Source organism: Anolis sagrei, chromosome 6 (genome assembly GCF_037176765.1).
Source record: "Anolis sagrei isolate rAnoSag1 chromosome 6, rAnoSag1.mat, whole genome shotgun sequence".
In the NCBI taxonomy this organism is placed as follows: Eukaryota; Metazoa; Chordata; class Lepidosauria; order Squamata; family Dactyloidae; genus Anolis; species Anolis sagrei.
In genome coordinates, this window is record NC_090026.1 from 65,560,959 (window position 1) to 65,580,463 (window position 19,505).

The following is a 19,505-nucleotide window of genomic DNA, read 5'->3' on the forward strand; positions in this document are numbered from 1 at the left end:
CCCCCAGGCACTTCCAAGCCATTGAATGCTAATCAAGGTGATCAGCTGAAACATTCACAGCTAGCCCCAGCAGACAAAAGTCCTTTGTCTCACCCTGGTCATTCCACATATATAAATCCATTTTTCCTACTTCCAACAGACCTCACTACCTCTGAGGATGCTTGCGATAGATGCAGACGAAACGTCAGGAGAAAAATTGCCTCCAGAACATGGCCATATAGCCCGGAAAAACCTACAACAACCCAATAAGAGTTCTGCTTTACAGATAACAGCCTTTTGAAAGAATGATACTTCCCAGTTTTGTCAAAGAAGCTATGCCAATCTACAATCTGGTATAAACACATCTGTAGAAATTAATACAATGCAACCAGTTTACAATACATATTTAAAATGTGTCTCTTTTCTCTTTGTGCAACATTTGTGCAATATTCAACATGGAATCACAGAAACAGAAAGTTGAAAGAGTCCACGAGGGCAATCCATCCGATTCCCCTTCACTTACAGATTGTTAGATTGAGTAAAGTTGTTTATGGGATTGTTCAATTCAGCCCTCAATGTACAGGTCAGAAGGGAAGAAAAATGGAATGATATTAGGAGGATGGAATAAGTCAAAAGGAATAAAGTATTCCTTTTTAAATACTTATAATATTCCTCCCATATACTTTTTTTAAAAAGGGAATCATGCAGATCAGAAACCCTTTTGACATGTTCAGGAAATTGTGGGAAACTTATTATTTAGTGTATTCACCAATAATGGTATTAACATTTATTTATTTTTATTTATTTATTTGTCGTTTCAGGGCAACCAGTCAATTATATTAATTTCTAACAGAACAAAGCAAACAAACAGACAAAATACAAAATTTGTGAGTTTGGTAGTTGATTAAATGTCCTTTGACCAGTAGCTGTCCACTTGGAGTGCTTCTGGTGTTGCTGCAAGAAGGTCCTCCATTGTGCATGTGGCAGGGCTCAGGCTGCATTGCAGCAGGTGGTGAGTTGTTTGCTCCTCTCCACACTCGCATGTCGTGGATTCCACTTTGTAGCCCCATTTCTTGAGGTTGGCTCTGCATCTTGTGGCGCCTTCCAAGTTGCCCAGTTTTCTGTGTGCCCAGAGGGGAGTTTTTCATTTGGTATCGGCCATTGGTTGAGGTTCTGGGTTTGAGCCTGCCACCTTTGGACTCTTGCTTGCTGAGGTGTTCCAGCGAGTGTCTCTGTAGATCTTAGAAAACTATTTTTAGATTTAAGACGTGCTGGCTGATACCCAAACAGGGGATGAGCTGGAGATGTCTCTGCCTTGGTCCTTTCACTATTGGCTACTTCTTCCCGGCGGATGTCAGGTGGTGCAATACCGGCTAAGCAGTGTAATTTCTCCAGTGGTGTAGGGCGCAGACACCCCTTGATAATGTGGCATGTCTCATTAAGAGCCACATCCACTGTTTTAGTGTGGTGAGATGTGTTCCACACTGGGCATGCGTACTCAGCAGCAGAGTAGCACAGCGCAAGGGCAGATGTCTTCACTGTGTCTGGCTGTGATCCCCAGGTTGTGCTAGTCAGTTTTCGTATGATATTGTTTCTACGACCAACTTTTTTTTTTGTCGTGTCAGGAGCAACCGCTCGTGTTGTGAGAGAATTGGCTGTCTGCAAGGACGTTGCCCAGGGGACGCCTGGATGATTTTTGATGTTTTATCATCCTTGTGGGAGGCTTCTCTCATGTCCCCGCATGAGGAGCTGGAGCTAATAGAGGGAGCTCATCCGCCTCTCCCCGGATTCGAACCTGCGACCTGGCGGTCTTCAGTCCTGCCAGAACAGTGCTTTAACCCACTGCACCACCGGGGGCTCCTAGCACCCACTTGTATGTTACCATGTAACATCTTGCTTGTTTTTATAACTGTTATGTTTATTAGGAATTTTATTTAATGAAATTATACTGTTCCATTATTTGGACAGAGTCCAAAAGGGAGCCTAGACAGAGAAGGATATTCCATTTTATTGGGGGGAAGGGGAGTTGAAAGAGGGAAACAATTTTCGCTGGCTATCCTCTCCACCTTTACCATATAATAAGCAATGGTTGTTTCAATGAGGGCGACATGGATGGGGGGAATAACAGGAAAGCAGTGGGAAATTGTTTAATTCCTTCAGCCCTCTTCCCCCCGTTAGTGGACTATCCTTCTGTCACTAGCACCCCCTTGTGGCCTCCACCCAGATAATAGAATAGTACCAATGAAATTAATATAAAATTTTCTGTAACAGAAGAAAAATACGAGGGGTATTTTTAAAGTAAGGTCCGTTTTGTTGTAGACACTAGTAGTTCGCGCGCATACCGCAACGAGTGCGTGCGTCGTGTACCGGCATGCCTCGGGAACAACTGTGCTCAGTTTCCGCTCTGTAGCTAACCTGTACGGTTCTGTTCTGTGCTTTAAAAATGTTTAAGACTATCAACTCGCCCGCCGCATGTGAGGTTCGCTCAGTGATACGGTTTTTGCCAGCAAGGAACCTGCCTGCTGCAGAAATTCATCGACAGATTTGTGAAGTGTACGGTAATACTGTTATGAGTGAAAGCAAAGCGCGTAAGTGGGTACGACAATTCAAAGATGGCCGTGACAACATCCATGATGAGGACCGCTCCGGTCGCCCTTCTTTGATTACAGACGATTTGGTTATCGGAGCAGGTGGCAAGTTTTTATGAAGAGGGTATTTTAAAATTGGTTCAGAGGTATGATAAGTGTTTGAACAAACTTGGCAACTATGTTGAAAAATAGAGTGAAGTATGTACTTTCTGAAAATAAATTTACTTTTTTGAAATAAACTTTTGTTGTGTACTTATGTTCCAACGGACCTTACTTAAAAAATTCCCCCCATATATTCTCCATATCCTTAAGTTTTCCATTTCTGCATGGTTTTAAACAGTGATTGGGATGCAAGGCTACCTGGTCCTTGTCAAACAATGTAACTTCTGTATAGCAAAGCCAGCCTTTCAGAAATGAAACATTCTCCTTCATGAAAGTGTGCTGAGGTCTAGCTTTGTAAAATCGTTAGATATATCTTTCATGTCAAAAATATCTGATAGGTAGGAAGTTGTCAGGACCTGTCAGCGGTTCAGGTATCTTCTCACCATATTCAGAAACAAGCTAATTCACAGTTTTTCAAGGCTACATGTGATAGTTGAAGAGATAATTGTTCACTTCTGATGCCTGACTTTCCTTGTGACCTTCCTAAGACGATCATAGTTGTATCTGAATGCACTTCGAAACATTTTCTGTTTTATTGTAAGGTATACTAGGCATGTATGAAAACAAAGTCAAAAAGAGGGATTTGATGTCTTTAGCACCTTTGCTGTGTCATTTTTAGTGAACTATCCATTTATGCTCTCATTGGTGGAACTGTGAAGCTATTTCAGATCTGTGTTGGCATAGAAATGGATTACTAAAAACTTTCCATTGTTGCTATTTTTAAAGAAGTGAAGAATGCCTTAGAAAATCATAGGAGATGTTGTGAAAGGGGGATGAAGGAAGTGCAAGAGGTATTTGTGAGTGGATTGTTTGATTTAAGGAACCTTAATGATTTTTTAAGTCCAGTATAGACTAGAATAACTTTATTGTCATAGAATCATAGAATCAAAGAGTTGGAAGAGACCTCATGGGCCATCCAGTCCAACCCCCTGCTAAGAAGCAGGAATATTGCATTCAAATCACCCCCGACAGATGGCCATCCAGCCTCTGTCTAAAAGCTTCCAAAGAAGGAGCCTCCACCACACTCCGGGGCAGAGAGTTCCACTGCTGAACGGCTCTCACAGTCAGGAAGTTCTTCCTCATGTTCAGATGGAATCTCCTCTCTTGTAGTTTGAAGCCATTGTTCTGCGTCCTAGTCTCCAGGGAAGCAGTAAACAAATTTGCTCCCTCCTCCCTGTGGCTTCCTCTCACATATTTATACATGGCTATCATATCCCCTCTCAGCCTTCTCTTCTTCAGGCTAAACATGCCCAGCTCCTTAAGCCGCTCCTCATAGGGCTTGTTCTCCAGACCTTTTATCATTTTAGTCGCTCTCCTCTGGACACATTCCAGCTTGTCAATATCTCTCTTGAATTGTGGTGCCCAGAATTGGACACAATATTCCAGATGTGGTCTAACCAAAGCAGAATAGAGGGGTAGCATTACTTCCCTAGATCTAGACACTATGCTCCTATTGATGCAGGCCAAAATCCCATTGGCTTTTTTTGCCGCCACATCACATTGTTGCCTCATGTTTAACTTGTTGTCCACGAGGACTCCAAGATCTTTTTCTCACGTACTGCTCTCGAGCCAGGCATCCCCCATTCTGTATCTTTGCATTTCGTTTTTCCTGCCAAAATGGAGTATCTTGCATTTGTCACTGTTGAACTTCATTTTGTTAGTTTTGGCCCATCTCTCTAATCTGTCAAGATCGTTTTGAATCCTGCTCCTGTCCTCTGGAGTATTGGCTATCCCTCCCATTTTGGTGTCGTCTGCAAACTTGATGATCCTGCCTTCTAGCCCTTCATCTAAGTCATTAATAAAGATGTTGAACAGGACCGGGCCCAGGACGGAACCCTGCGGCACTCCACTCATCACTTCTTTCCAGGATGAAGAGGAAGCATTGGTGAGCACCCTCTGGGTTCGTCCATTTAACCAATTACATTGTACATTTCTCCCACACACACCTCATAAACAACACACCCATCCCTCCACACTCCAACCACCACTGAACAGCCCCCAACTCTAGGATAAAAACCATCTTTATGTTTGTTCTTGTCTTTGTCATCCTTATTCTCGTGTACCATCTGCCAGATGGTAATACTTAAAAAAAAAGAATATGTCAAGTGAGATGGGTCTTTAAGAATATTCTCAGCTTTCTTAAGGCTGAAGGGGTTATAAAGTTCTTCCAAAGAGAAGAGAGAGCAACCAATGATTCTCTGTGCGGTAGTGGTGACCCTTTGAATGGCCATTCTGTTACCCTCTTACTCATGTTCATACTCCAAAATATGCCTTCATCCGGAAGTGTTTGTTGGCCCTTTAGGTCCTCCAGCCCAAGTATAGACAAAATGTAGAGTTTGGTATTATCTGTGGTTTGGGATATCTACAAGGGCTGCAGTTGGGCTACTATATGTACATATGTATGCATGGTGAACTTACTTTAGATATGTACAGAGCTTTGAATAGTTACCTTCTGGTGTGAGATAATTGGCCGTATGCAAGGACATTGCCCAGGGGACGCCCGGATGTTTTGATCTTTTATCATCCTTGTGGAAGGCTTCTCTCATGTCCCTGCATGAGGAGCTGGAGCTGATAGAGAGAGCTCATCCGCACTCTCCCCAGATTTGAACCTGCGACCTGTCGGTCTTCAGTCCTGCCGGCACAAGGGTTTAACCCACTGCGCCACCGGGGTATATAATAATATACCCAGAGTGCAGCACCATACTTTGGAATAACTATGTAAAATAAATTAGATCTGAAAAGGAGAAAATGCCACTTTTGACATGCACTGCAAGAATGTACCACTTCTGTAAAGGCTACAAATGAAAGTACAATATACACACACACACACATTCACACAGCCATTTGTAATAATAATAAATTCGATTATTCGACCAGTCATATGACCATTTCAAAATACGACACAAATAAAAGACAAGGCAAAATAGTGGGGAGGACAGCAGCTGATCTTCTGTTTGCAGACAAATTCTTATTTCCCTGATTCTTCTTTCAGGAAATGTGCTCTTTTCTTGATAGCTTTCAGAATAAAAAGGCTTAGTCTGGTAATAGTGGATCTTTCTTGTCCTTGCATTTGTAGTGAACAGCATGGAATGCACTCTGTTAAAGAATTAGAAAATAAATTCTGGAAAATAATTCTATGCTTGCTAAAAGATTGCACTTGCTGTTGTAGAATAGTTTCCTGCAACATGCAGATTTTAATCCCCAGGTAGCTTTTCTGGTTAAAAATGTTCATATAAAAAGCAGGCTATCTTGGATTGTATTTCAGCAAAGTTTCAGTTGGGTTAGATTTGTTCAATTTATGCATCGTAATATTCCAATCTGCCTCTAAGAAAAATGGAATAATATGATTTTCTTGTTATGAGTTTTGAGAGATCAGTGAAAGAAAGTCGTAATTGACAATAGAGATGGTTATAAATCCTGGGGTAGGAGATTTGTAACAAAATGTACTCTGCAGTGACAAGAAACTGTCCCTTTCAATCATTTGCAGCAGAGTTAATGCATTCTGCATTAACAGTGAAAAGTGGGTAAACAAACTACAACAGCAACAAGCTTTGCCAATTTGCTGTTAGTGTTCAGTTCAATTTAGGGGGAAAACAAAGTAAAGGGACTTGTCAGAACTATTTAAACAATGTTTGTCCGGTCCCGTTTTCAAAATCACAATACTTAATCTGCCTCTTAAGAAAAATTGTTGTGACAATTTGAAAGAGAAAAGTAGGGCTAGAGGTTCTTTATGATCTCTGGGTCTTGCACAAATAGGGTTACCTGCATCATTTGGGACCTTGGTACTAGGGAATAAGTGTTGTGGTAATAGCCCATTTCCCATATGACAAATGTGATTAGTGCCATTCAAAGTGTTTTCTGTGCTTGGGAGAGGGGCACAATGAAAGGACTTGTTTGCATTGGCTGGTGTTCATCCCTCAGGTTCCTCTAGGCTTAAAGTTCTGTTGTGAGATGACACTTTGAAAGCTACTGACTGCATGCCTGAAAACAGGCCACTCTTCTCAGTCTCTGCTGAGGTCTATTCTCAAAAACCCTTCACAGTTCCACATTCAACTTCACATTCAACTTCACCCCCGCGCCCCAACAAACTCAGCTTCCTCAGGAAGAGTAGCCCTTAAGAAGTTCAGTTATGTTTCTTTCAGCCATATTGTTTCTGCTCGCTTCTGGAGCGAGAGAATCAGCTGTCTACGAATACGTTGCCCAGGGGACGCCCCGATGTCTTGCAATCCTGCGAGGAGGCTTCTCTCATGTCCCCCTGGGAGTCACTCTGGACCATGCTCTGACCTACAAGAAGCACTGCCTGAACATCAAGCAAAAAGTGGGTGCTAGAAACAATATCATACGAAAGCTGACTGGCACAACCTGGGGATCACAACCAGACACAGTGAAGATATCTGCCCTTGTGCTATGCTACCCTGCTGCTGAGTATGCATGCCCGGCGTGGAACACATCTCAGCACGCTAATAGAGTGGATGTGGCTCTTAATGAGACATGCTGCATTATCACGGGGTGTCTGCGCCCTACACCACTGGAGAAATTACACTGTCTAGCCGGTATCGCACCACCTGACATCCGCCGGAAAGTAGCAGCCAATAGTGAAAGGACCAAGGCAGTGACATCTCCAGCCCATCCCTTGTTTGGGTATCAGCCAGCACGTCAATGACTTAAATCAAGAAATAGTTTTCTAAGATATACAAAGACACTCGCTGGAACACCCCAGCAAGCAAGAGTCCAAAAGTGGCAGACTCAAACCCAGAACCTCAATCAATGGCTGATACCAAATGAGAGACTCCCCCCTGGGCACACAGAAAACTGGGCGACTTGGAAGGCGCTGAACAGACTGTGCTCTGGCAGAGCCAATCTTAAGAAATGGGGCTACAAAGTGGAATCCACGACATGTGAGTGCGGAGAAGAGCAAACTACAGACCACCTGCTGCAATGCAACCTGAGCCCTGATACATGCACAATGGAGGACCTCCTTGCGGCAACACCAGAGGCACTCCAAGTGGCCAGATACTGGTAAAGGACATTTAATCAACTACCAAGCTTGCAAATCCTGTGTTTTGTCTGTCTGTCTGTCTGTTTTTGTTAAAAATGTAATACAAATGTCTGGTTGCTGATAACACGATAAATAAAAAAGCCATATTGTTTTTATATTGCTTTCAATTGTGTTGTTATTTGTTTTATCTGATGTTTTAATTGGTTAAAGTGTTTTACCTGTGTGTTTTAATTGTAATCTTGGGCGTGTCCCTTGTAAGCCGCCCCGAGTCCCCTAGGGAAGATGGTTGGTGGGGTATAAAAATAAAGTTATTATTATTATTATTATTATTGTTGTTGTTGTTGTTGTTGTTGTTATTATTGCTGGAATTGACATCTAGATCAGAGTAGACTTGAGGCCGCATGAACCATCCAGTTTTGGAGCCAGATATTTGGTCCCAATCCCCTCCCACTCTGGAAAGATTGTTGGAAACCAAGATTAAATTTTTCATAAGAGATATATGTCATGTTTCAGGGCTCTCACCCAATAATGAGGACAGAGTTTAATCAAACAACCTCAGGATGTGGATGCAAGCGAGAGTCCATAATAATCATGGGCATCACCATCACACTATAATGACAGGTTTTCATCTAGAGCAGTGGGTCTCCAGATGTTTTGGCCTTCAAGTCCCAGAAATCCTAACAGCTGGTAAACTGGCTGGGAATTTTGGGAGTTGTAGGCCAAAACACCTGAGGACCCACAGGTTGAGAACCACTGATCTAGTGATTACTGAAATTATGGCTATACTTTTGACTATTGAGATGACTTCAGTCTTCTGCATTTCTCTCCATATTACGCTACTGAGTTGGAATTCTGCTATACTGATCTCTGTACCATCCATTGCGGTATCGAGTTGAATTAATTCACTCTTACTAGGACTCTCCTACAGTAAGGTCACTGCCAGACCACACTCATCTTCACTAGTTCTGGTATCAGCAATGGCTGTGGGAGGAATGCCACCTTTGAAATGGACAGCTAGAGTGCTCCAATCAGACTCTTACCTGGAGTCCATTGAATCAGATGTGGAGTTGGACCTTTTTTCAGCATCTCCTGACCTCCTGGTTTTTGAACCTCTTCCAACATTGATGGGGGAACATGATCCAGTTGGTTGATGATTATTTATTTATGACATTTCTACCCCGCCTTTCTCCAGCCCGGAGGAGACTCAAGGCAGCTTTACAGCCAGGCAGCCATTCAATGCCTTCAACAATATGCCACTAAAAACAACATTTAAAGCAGAATTATAAAATACATAGATCAAGGCCTTTAAAAACATATAAAAACAATACCATCACTGTTAGCCTCGTTATCCAAAGCCATCCAAACAGTTACTTTGGATGGCTAGGCAAGGACACAAGAGAGATCCTTCTTAGTGGCTATTCCCACTCTCTGAAGAGACCTTCCATAGAAGACTAGGGGGTGGGAGGCCACAACCCCCCACCCCCACCTCAATTTCTTTTTCTGGCAAGCAAAGATATGTTTATAGCAGGACAGGGCTATTCATTTTATTGGGAAGCCTCTCCCCCATTATGTATGTTTTCACATTGATTTTAAAACATTTAATGAAGTGATGTAAATTGCTTTAACATTTTTAATTTACTGTCCTTAGCAGTAAAGCAGCAATATTTGATAATTTATCAATTCCCTTGTGACTGTTTAGTTATGAGAATGTTAGTTATGAGAAGAAGAGAGTGTTTGAGGACTGGGACATCCGTAGGGATACCAAGGTGCTTGTCTATAAAGCTATTGTCCTCCCAACCCTGCTCTATGCCTGCGAAACGTGGACTGTCTACAGATGTCACATGCAACTCCTGGAACGATTCCATCAGCGCTGCCTCCGGAAAATCCTGCAAATATCTTGGGAAGACAAGTGGACAAACGTCAGCATGCTGGAAGAAGCAAAGACCACCAGCATTGAAGCGATGGTCCTCCTCCATCAACTCTGCTGGACCGGCCACGTTGTCCGGATGCCTGACCACCGTCTCCCAAAGCAGTTGCTCTACTCTGAACTTAAGAATGGAAAACGGAACGTTGGTGGACAGGAAAAGAGATTTAAAGATGGGCTCAAAGCCAACCTTAAAAACTCTGGCATAGACCCTGAGAACTGGGAAGCCCTGGCCCTTGGGCGCTCCAGCTGGAGGTCAGCTGTGACCAGCAGTCCTGCAGAATTTGAGGAGGCACGAGTGGAGGTTGAAAGAGAGAAACGTGCCAGGAGGAAGGTGCATCAAGCCAACCCCGACCGGGACTGCCTTCCACCTGGAAACCAATGCCTTCACTGTGGGAGAAGAAGCGGGTCAAGAATAGGGCTCCACAGCCACCTACAAACCCACAAAAATAGTAATCAAGGAAGACCATCTTACTCGTCCAACGAGGGCTCGCCGAAGAAGAAGAAGAAGAAGAAGAAGAAGAAGAAGAAGAGAATGTTTAAGCCCACTACAGACCTCAACCCTTGTGCAAAGGACTGCAAATGTGTCTCATTTTTCAATGATTATGAGTATAAAGAAATCTTCCCTTTGTTTTATATTTTGGTAACAAGTTGCCTTGATACAGCGTGAGCAAATTTCTTTACTTTCAGAATCTGCCTGATAGAAATTCTAAATGGCAATTAAAATCACTTTTAGCAGGGTTCATTCTATCATACTGGGAGCTGTTTGTTTTCTTAGCGTCAGAAATCGATAAAATTGCTTTGGGGGAAAACAAAGAACTGTGCAACGAAGAAAGAAGAAAAAAGTTACAGTCAGAACTAGAAGTTTGTACAGGCTCACACTGAATTATTGAGCAACCTAATTTTCAGACTTCAAAAATCTATCAGAACCCAGATAGCTGCATTTCAGTGTCAGATTTAAATTATTATCTTAGAAGAAAACATCTACAATTCATATTTTCAAAGCTTTAATTAATTGCCATTGAGGTGTTTTTTCTCTCTCATTTTGACTTTGTTGTTATACTACATATTCGCTCCAGAAAATAAGGGAAAGTGGAAAGGTGGAACAGTTTAGGGCTTTAAAAAGCAGCCATGGTAGAAAAATGGATATGATAGAAATGTATTAAAACTATGATCAGTGTGGATAGAGGTAGAGAGTAACTATTCCCCTCCAAAATGTCAATAAAATTAGTTAGCGGCAATTTCAATATTATCAAAGAAAATACTTTTTAACACAATATTTCATGGGAAATATTCTGATGGAGGCTGCTACTTCCAAGGCAAAAAAGCAGCCCCCCCCCCCCCAAAAAAAATAGGTCAACTTATTTACAGGTCATTATGAATATTGTAGCTTCACCTCTATCAGAAAAATGAATCCTGAATTTGGTCCATCCCAGGAGAACTGAGAAAAGTATAGACTCCTCCTACTCTTTTAGCCTTGAAGCCACTTCGAGCCTTTTTGAATACTTGGGTAGAGAAATAGCAGAGGTGGTTGGCTTCCCGTGGTCCTTTCCATTTCTGCGGAATGACTCTCGACTTATCCACAGGTCATATAAAATACATAATTTTAGTCCCAAATCCTGCTCTCAAGTAATACATGAGCTCAGTTTATACCAGTGGTTCTCAACCTGTGAGTCCCCAGATGTTTTGGTCCTCAACTCCCAGAAATCCTAACAGCTGGTAAACTGGCTGGAATTTCTGGGAGTTGTCAGCCAAAACACCTGGGGACTCATAGGTTGAGAACCACTAATTTATACATAAGCATATATGGTAAGTAAATGGAATTCTTTAGGGAATCTTTTATGAGTGACACTATAAAAGTACTTAAAGAATCAATTGCTACTTTTCTACCGTGTTAATGGGCAAAAGACATAATAATAATAACAAAAGCAGTAGCAACAACAACAACACTTTATTTGTATTCCGCCCAATCTTCCCAGGGGGACTCGGTGGATTCCAGCATATACAGACATAAACAGACACAAGGCAAACATTCAATGCCTCGAAACAATGAAACACAGATACACGGATAGAGGTAAAGGCTTCTCCTTCATCTCCAGCCCTGGGGGTGGTGCTCACCTTCATTTCAAAGCTGAAGAGTCTGTGTTTGTTGGAGCTCAGCCTGTGATTATGTTTCAGGATCAGGGTGCTTTGGATGTGGGGAGTGATGTCAATGAATTTCAAGATGAGTTTTAAGATGGCAATGGTTTGGTCAATGATACTGATGCAGAGAATGACTAGGAGATCCCTGTTCAAAGTGTAGTTTCCCATGAGAATGTCCCTGTGGGGTGTGGGGATGATGGTGTGCTTTCTGGATTGTTACCAAAGAGTTCCCATGATAGGGAACATGAGAACAGCTTGGCACCTGGCCCAGCTGCAAAATTTAATGAGCAAATAGATAGAAGGAGATCAGTCAAAACAGGAGAACCGAACATTGGCTTCGGCGTTCTGCCAGGCTCCGAGAGAAAAAGATAAGAACATAGCTAACGAGGAGATAAAAGTCCCAAATACAGGATATGTAGTCAGATGGAATCAAGTCAAGATCTTGTCCTTGTTTCATGGAAGCTTTGCTTGGAAAATTCATGCTTCAAGTGCCTTGTTTCATGGTTTTGATTCTTGGATTTTATGTTTTTATATTCATACCTTGGATTCATGTTTTCTCCTCCAAAGAAGGAGCCTTCACTACACTCTGGGGCAGAGAGTTCCACTACTGAACCGCTCTCACAGTATAACCCAGAATATCAAAGCAGAAAATCCCATATCTGCTTTGAACTGGGTTATCTGAGTCCACACTGTCATATATTCCAATTCAAACCAGATGTGAGATTTTATTCAGCTGTGTGGAAGGGGCCTAAGATCCCATCTACACTGCCATATAATATGGTTTGGAACTGCATTATATGGTCAGTGTAGACTCGTATAATGCAGTTCAGTGCAATTAAACTATATCATATGGCAGTGTAGATGGGGCCTTAGTATTCATAGAGCCCCAGTGGCACAATGGGTTAAATCCTTGTACTAGCAGAACTGAAGATCAACAGGTTGGAGGTTCAAATCCAGGGAGAGCGCGGATGAGCTCCCTCTGTCAGCTGCAGCTCCCCATGCGGGGACATGAGAGAAGCTTCCCACAAGGATGGTAAAACATCAAACATCTGGGCATCCCCTGGGCAACGTCCTTGCAGATGGCCAATTCTCTTGCATCAGAAGCTACTTGCAGTTTCTCAAGTTGCTCCTGACACGAAAAAAAAGTGTTCAAAGAGCAAAAATGTGCTAGAAACATTTCAAACAAGTGCTTGGTTAGGGCATGGTGGATTTTTGTAGCTACACATTTTTAGCACACCAATGAATACATGACTGCAGTTGTATGCAATTCCTGACTTTTATTAGGACTATAAACCAATTTAAAATGCAGTTGGTTAAATGTTTGAACATTAATTAATTCATTAGGCGATTTGAATAAGACTTAAATCTCCATATTAGGTTTAGAATTACATTAAGATGCTAATGTTTAGATATGAAAAGGGGAACAGGAAGAACATCATAGTTCACAAGGAGCAAGAAACACTTTGAACTGGAATATATGGATACTAACGAATATAGTGCCACAGAATTCCTAGGTGATCTCGGATTTAGACACTTCTATTTGCTCCCATGGTTGACAGTTCTCTTCCTTTGGATTTCTCCCAACTTTGAGCAGAAGAGGTGGCCCTTCCTTCCTTTCTAGGTTGGTGCTGTCCAAAGGAAGAGAACCCACTGAGTGGTGGTTTCTCATTTATGGAATTTCCTCCCCAGAAATCCAGCTAATGCTATTATTATCATTTTTAAATTATAGACAAAGAAAGGATGGAGAACATGTAGCTGTCTTCCAGTTAAACCATGAAAGTTGTGATAGAAAAGTATTGACCTACACTTCAAACACTAAGTAAAACACTAGAACTTAAGCATTAAAAGTGCAAAAATCCATGAACGACTCAATCAAACCCATTAAAGTCTGTCAGTGTCTTTTAGCCCCAAGTGTTGGAAAATAATTGGATTTTTTAAAGTCCCTTTTTTCCTCTTTAAACTGATATAATATATTTTGCTTTTTAAAACTACCTTGGAGACTCAACTTGGAAGGGAACATACGTATAATTGGCTAGGGAGTCAATCATCCAAAGCTTGAAAATATTATCTTCACCCACTTCCAAAATATACAAAAAGTACACCTTGATTTTGCCATTTTAAGTTAGGGACACTTTAGATTTTTTCTCTCCAGAATCTGGAGAGAAAAATTGAAATACTGCTACGCTATTGACTTAAAGGAAAATTGGCTGAAGACAGCTCATCGTTGGTATATGACGCCAAAAAAATTAGGGAAAGGTAATAGAAATATCAGCACAAAGTGTTGGAAGTGTAAAGAAATAGAAGGATCATATTTTCATATCTGGTGGTCCTGCAAGAAGGCAAAAGAGTATTGGAAAGGAGTTCAGAAAGAATTACAGGAAATTTTACAGATTAGAATTCCATGGAAGGCAGAACTATTTTTGTTAGGAATGCATGACCTAAAAATAGAAAAAAAAACTCAGATAAAATCCTTTTCCTGATAACAACAGCAGCAAGGATTTGCTACACCAGGAGGTGGAAACAAAAGGAAATACCGGACGAAAACGAGAGACTGACTAAAGTTCTGGAAATCATGAATATGGACAGACTTACTTTTTTAATAACAAGAAGCAGAGAAATGAATATGAAAGAAATGAACTGGGAAAAAGTAAAGGAATACTTTAAGCAAAAGAACAAAAAGATTCTGATCTAATGAAGGAGGAGATGGAGGGAAGGAAGAGAAAAAAGGAAGAACATGAGGAGAGAAGAAGAAGAGAAAGATTACGCAAAGTGTGATAGAGTAGACCTCCAGAAGACCCCAGGAAGTCGAATACAACAGCTTTCTCTTGTTTTTTTTTAACTTGGCTTGGGGTACTTTAAATCTTTTTTTTTTCTCTTCTTCTCTTTCTTTCCTCTTTTCCCTCCCCTCTCACACATCACTGTTTTCCTTTACTTTCTATTTCGGGGTGATACTAATTTTCTACACATTGCACTTTCTTCTTGTAGCCTGGGCTACACATCTCTATCTTTTTAAAATGTAAACTGGAAACTTAAGAAAGATTATGTATATAAAAAAAGTTAGGAACACTTTAATATTCCACTGTATGCAGACATGTAGCCGGGGGGGGGGGGCTTGAGGGGCTACAGTCCGTCCCCCCTGAAATTCTCAGGGTGGTCCGCGAGAAGGCCTTACTGGTGCATTATTTAAACTGTTATGTTTATTCATATCATAATCTGATCACCATGCTCAATATATCCCATATGCATGGGGCTATTGGCATAATGATACAAAAGCTTTGCTAGGGTAGATCCTCACCCCCCCCCCTGAATGAAACTCCCCCTCCCCCCAAATCAAACTCAGCACCCCCCCCCCCCCCCGAATCAAAATCCTGGCTACGGGCCTGACTGTATGTAATGGGACTTCAACGCTCATAGATTTTAAATGGACAGGAACCCAAACCCAGTGAATACAAAAGTCTCACTGCAAATTTTCCAGATAAATATTGAATATTCTTGATACATAGACTTACACTGTGTTGCAAGGAAGCATTTCCTTTTAAGTATGTGTGTAACTTTGTCGTGCCGGCAGTTTTTTGACAGCTTTTTTCTTTTTTCCAGCTGTATTGAGAGCATGTGCTGATGGAGGTGCTAATCACTTGTATCGCATCACAGAAGGAAATCGTGAAAGGTACTTTCATGACAATTTGTATTGATCATTTTCCCACTTTTATCTTCACAAAGCATTTTGAAGAGCTTGTATTCACACTTTTGGAGCGTTCCCTGCACTCATTTGTATTTTATCAGAAGTGCAAATTACATACAATATGGCAGTTACTGCCATAAATTGCACCATCTCAACAAGTTTTTCTCCTTTCTCTCATAACTTGTGTAGTCACTTATCTGGTGTCCTGATGCCAAAAAATTGCTTCCCATTCTCATCCATACCAGTCAGTAAATGGGCAAAGAAACAGGCAACATGATCAAATCAAAATACGGAAAAGTATTGCTGCATGACATACAGAATCACTCTATTCGAAGCTCTTTAAAATCATTACACTTCTTCCTGAGCATTGTCCTGTATTAACAAAATCCAGAACAGATCTAGGAAAATGTTGTACCCCTCCAAATGTTGTTAATTTCCAGTTCTAATCAGATCCAGCTTCCCTGACCAGTGGTGAGGGACGATAGGAGCTGTAATTCCTCACCATCTATATCAGGGGTCCACAAACTTTTTAAACAGAGGGCCAGGTCACAGTCCCTCAAACTGTTGGAGGGCCGGATTATAATTTGAAGAAAAAAAAACATGAATTCCTATGCACGCTGCACATATCTTATTTGTAGTGTAAAAAACACTTAAAAACAATACAATAATTAAAATGAGTAACAATGTTAACAAATATACGTTTATTAGTATTTTAATGGGAAATGTGGGCCTGCTTTTGGTTGATGAGATGGGATTGTTGTTGTTGTTATGTACTTTCAAGTCGTTTCAGACTTAGGTTGACCCTGAGCGAGGGCCAGGTATATGACCTTGGAGGGCCGCATCCGGCCCCCGGGCCTTAGTTTGAGGACCCTGATCTATATGATCATAGTTTTTCCAGTCCTGGCATCATAGACACTCAAGAGATAACTTTATTAGAAAGACTCAACTAGTTAGAAACTTTATTTGTTTATTTATTTATTTCCAGTAATTCTACCCCGTCCTTCTTAACCCCCAAAGGGGAACTCAGGACAGCTTACATTTGGCACAGTTTGATGCCATTAAATATAACAAACCAACATAACGACAATTAAAACAATAAATAGAACATTAATTAAAACAATAAAAACAGTATTAACCGCCGTATCACCATTCCAGTCAAACTCCATATCCAAAGCGCTATTTATGCCTGCTGCCCAAAAGCCTGGTCCCTGAACCACGACTTCAATTTTAGAAAGACAAGAGGGATGAAGCCGATCTTACCTTGTTGGGAAGCGAGTTCCACAGGTAGGGGGCTACAGCCGAGAAGGCCCTGTTTCTCGTCCCCACCAGACGTATTTGTTGGCGGGAGCAAAAGCAGGGTCTCCCCGGATTATTTATTTATTTATTTATTTATTTACTGTATTTGTATACCGCCTTTCTCAGCCTATCGGCGACTCAAGGCGGTTTCCAACAAAACAGTATACACAGTAACATAGAACAATTTAAAACATTACCATTACATAAACCACAACAGCAATAAAACAACATCATTAGCGTCTCCTTATTGTCAAGCATTGTCCAGTTCCATCGTCAATCATCCATTCCTATATCATTTATCCATATCCGTTACTCTGTGTTTGAGAACGCTTGCTCAAACAACCATGCTTTGACTTGCTTCCGAAACGTGAGGAGGGAGGGAGCAGATCTAATCTCTCTAGGGAGGGTGTTCCATAGCCGGGGGGCCACCGCTGAGAAGGCCCTGTCTCCCTTCTCTGCCAATCTCGTCCCGTCCCCAGATGATCTTAAACTGCGAGGCGGGATGTAGAGGGAGATGCGTTCAGACAAGTAAACTGGACCAGAACTGTATAGAGCTTTTTAGGTCAAAACCAGCACTTTGAATTGAGTTCGGAAGCAGATTGGCAGCCAGTGGGCTGACCTAACAAGAGGGTGGTGTGCTCCCTTGCTGTAACATTGTGATGTTACAGCATGTAACATTTACAAAATGAATATTTATGCCCAATACACAACAGATTTATTCCAGGACTTTTCATGTAATACAATTTTCATATGTAAACTGAACCACATTTTTTTACATGAAATCAACTATGTCTTGGGGTTGTGCAAAGCATAAGTTTTGTACTTGGCAAGTAAGGGCATACAGTGTAACAAGCAGGCCTGCTGGATTTAATTAGTTATCTTTAAATAAATGTTTTCTTCTTTTAGAATTGGGACAGTAGTTGCATAATTATCTTTTTCATGATTCCTTTGCTCTTCAGAAATAGATGCTTCTCGCTTTTTACATTCTCACTCTTTCCTACTTTAATCTTTATAAAATGAGACAGTAACTGATGGGCTTAAGGCACAAGGAGAAAATATAGTAAATGACGAGAGGGAAATTTGCAAAATTCTGTTTCTAAGCCTGGCTCTTAACTGCTAAATGATTTTCTTTTTCCATGCTAACCCTTTAAAATAATATTTAAATTCCCATAGAAGAGTACAGATGAGGTATCACAGTATGTATCATCCTAGAACTCAGTTTTGCATAATAGCTCTCAATGTAGCAATGATGTGAATGATTTGTGCAAAAGAAATATGGTAGCTGTACCCCCCCCCCTCGTTTAACAATGTAGTATGTCTGTACTATTGCACCATTAAAATAACTGATTTTTTTAAAAAAATTGTTTATTGTAGTTTTAACATATTTGGTGTTTAAACATTCTTATACTTATCACTTCCCCTTAACAAATGGTACAGAACATGTATGTCTTAATGCCTATAATATTCATCCTCCCGCTTCATTACATATTGTCCAATCACCCAGTGCTGACCCTTCACCCCAGACCAGCCAATTACAGTACTTATTTCCAAAAATCAGTTGTTTCTATTACAGGTTTGTTCCCCTTACCTTCTATGTATACATATTCTATCAATTTTTCCCAAATCTTTCCAAAATCATCTTTTTTTTATTATCCTCTTTTAACCTTTATGTTTCCTGTCAATATCCCAGATCTCCCTATACCACTTCCAATTGGCACTCCCCTCATTCTTTACATTTTTAGCTATTAACAATCTTGCTGCTGTAGCGAGATTAGCAATTAATTCTTTTAGTTCTTTTGGTATTTTAACATTATCAATAAATGACAGCAGTACTATTTCCGGTGTTCCTGTTATCTCTGTTTGGGTGATTCTTCTTATTTCTTGAAATACATTTTCCCAAAAAAATATGAATGTATTTACAAGACTACCACATGTGTATATACTGTATTTCAGTATATACACATGGACAATTTCAACAGAAAGGAGGAAACCATGAAAATGAACAAAATCTGGCTACCAGTATTAAAAAACTCTAAAATTACAACAGCACAACAACAGAGAGGAAACAAACAAGGACATCCAATCACCTCTCAACAAAAGTTTGCTCCAGGCACTGTCAGGCCATTAAATGCTAATCAAGGTGGTCAGTTGAAAGATTCGCACCTAGCTCCAGCAGACAAGAGTCCTTTGTCCCATCCTGGTCATTCCACAGATATATAAATCCTTTTTCCTAGTTCCAACAGACCTCACTACCTCTGAGGATGCTTTCCATAGATGCAGGCAAAACGTCAGGAGAGAATGCCTCTAGACCATGGCCATATAGCCCGAAAAAACCTACAACATCCCAGTGATTCCGGCCATGAAAGCCTTCGACAATACATATATACTGTATGTACCAGTTTCTTGACAACCCCTCCAGTACTGCTTAGAGTATTTCTTATCAATTTGATTTAATCTGATTGGTGTGAGATACCATCTCCACACCACTCCGTAATAATTCTCTTTTATTCTTATTGACATTTTTTAATAAATGCATATTCCACATTCCTTTCCAGTTCTGAGGGTGTATTACTTTATTACAATCTGACTCCCACATTCTTTTGAGCTAGTCCTACTCCTGGACTCTCTCCAACAGCATTTTGTAGCTATCATTTGTTATACCTTTGTTCTTTCTTTTTTCTTCCTTACTGCCCCTTAGGCTAATAATTTCTTCAAATTTGGTACGTTCTCTAT

At 40.9% G+C, this 19,505-nt stretch overlaps 1 protein-coding gene across 4 annotated transcripts in view; it reads left to right on the forward strand.

Annotated features, from left to right (window-relative positions):
* The window catches only part of TPK1 (thiamin pyrophosphokinase 1), a 455,788-nt gene that overhangs the window by 157,155 nt on the left and 279,128 nt on the right, over positions 1 to 19,505 (forward strand). For all 4 annotated transcript variants that reach the window (XM_067470165.1, XM_067470166.1, XM_067470167.1 and 1 more), the window contains one exon: positions 15,392 to 15,461. In XM_067470165.1, the coding sequence (XP_067326266.1) occupies positions 15,392 to 15,461 (70 nt within the window). The remainder of the gene's footprint in view (positions 1 to 15,391; positions 15,462 to 19,505) is intronic.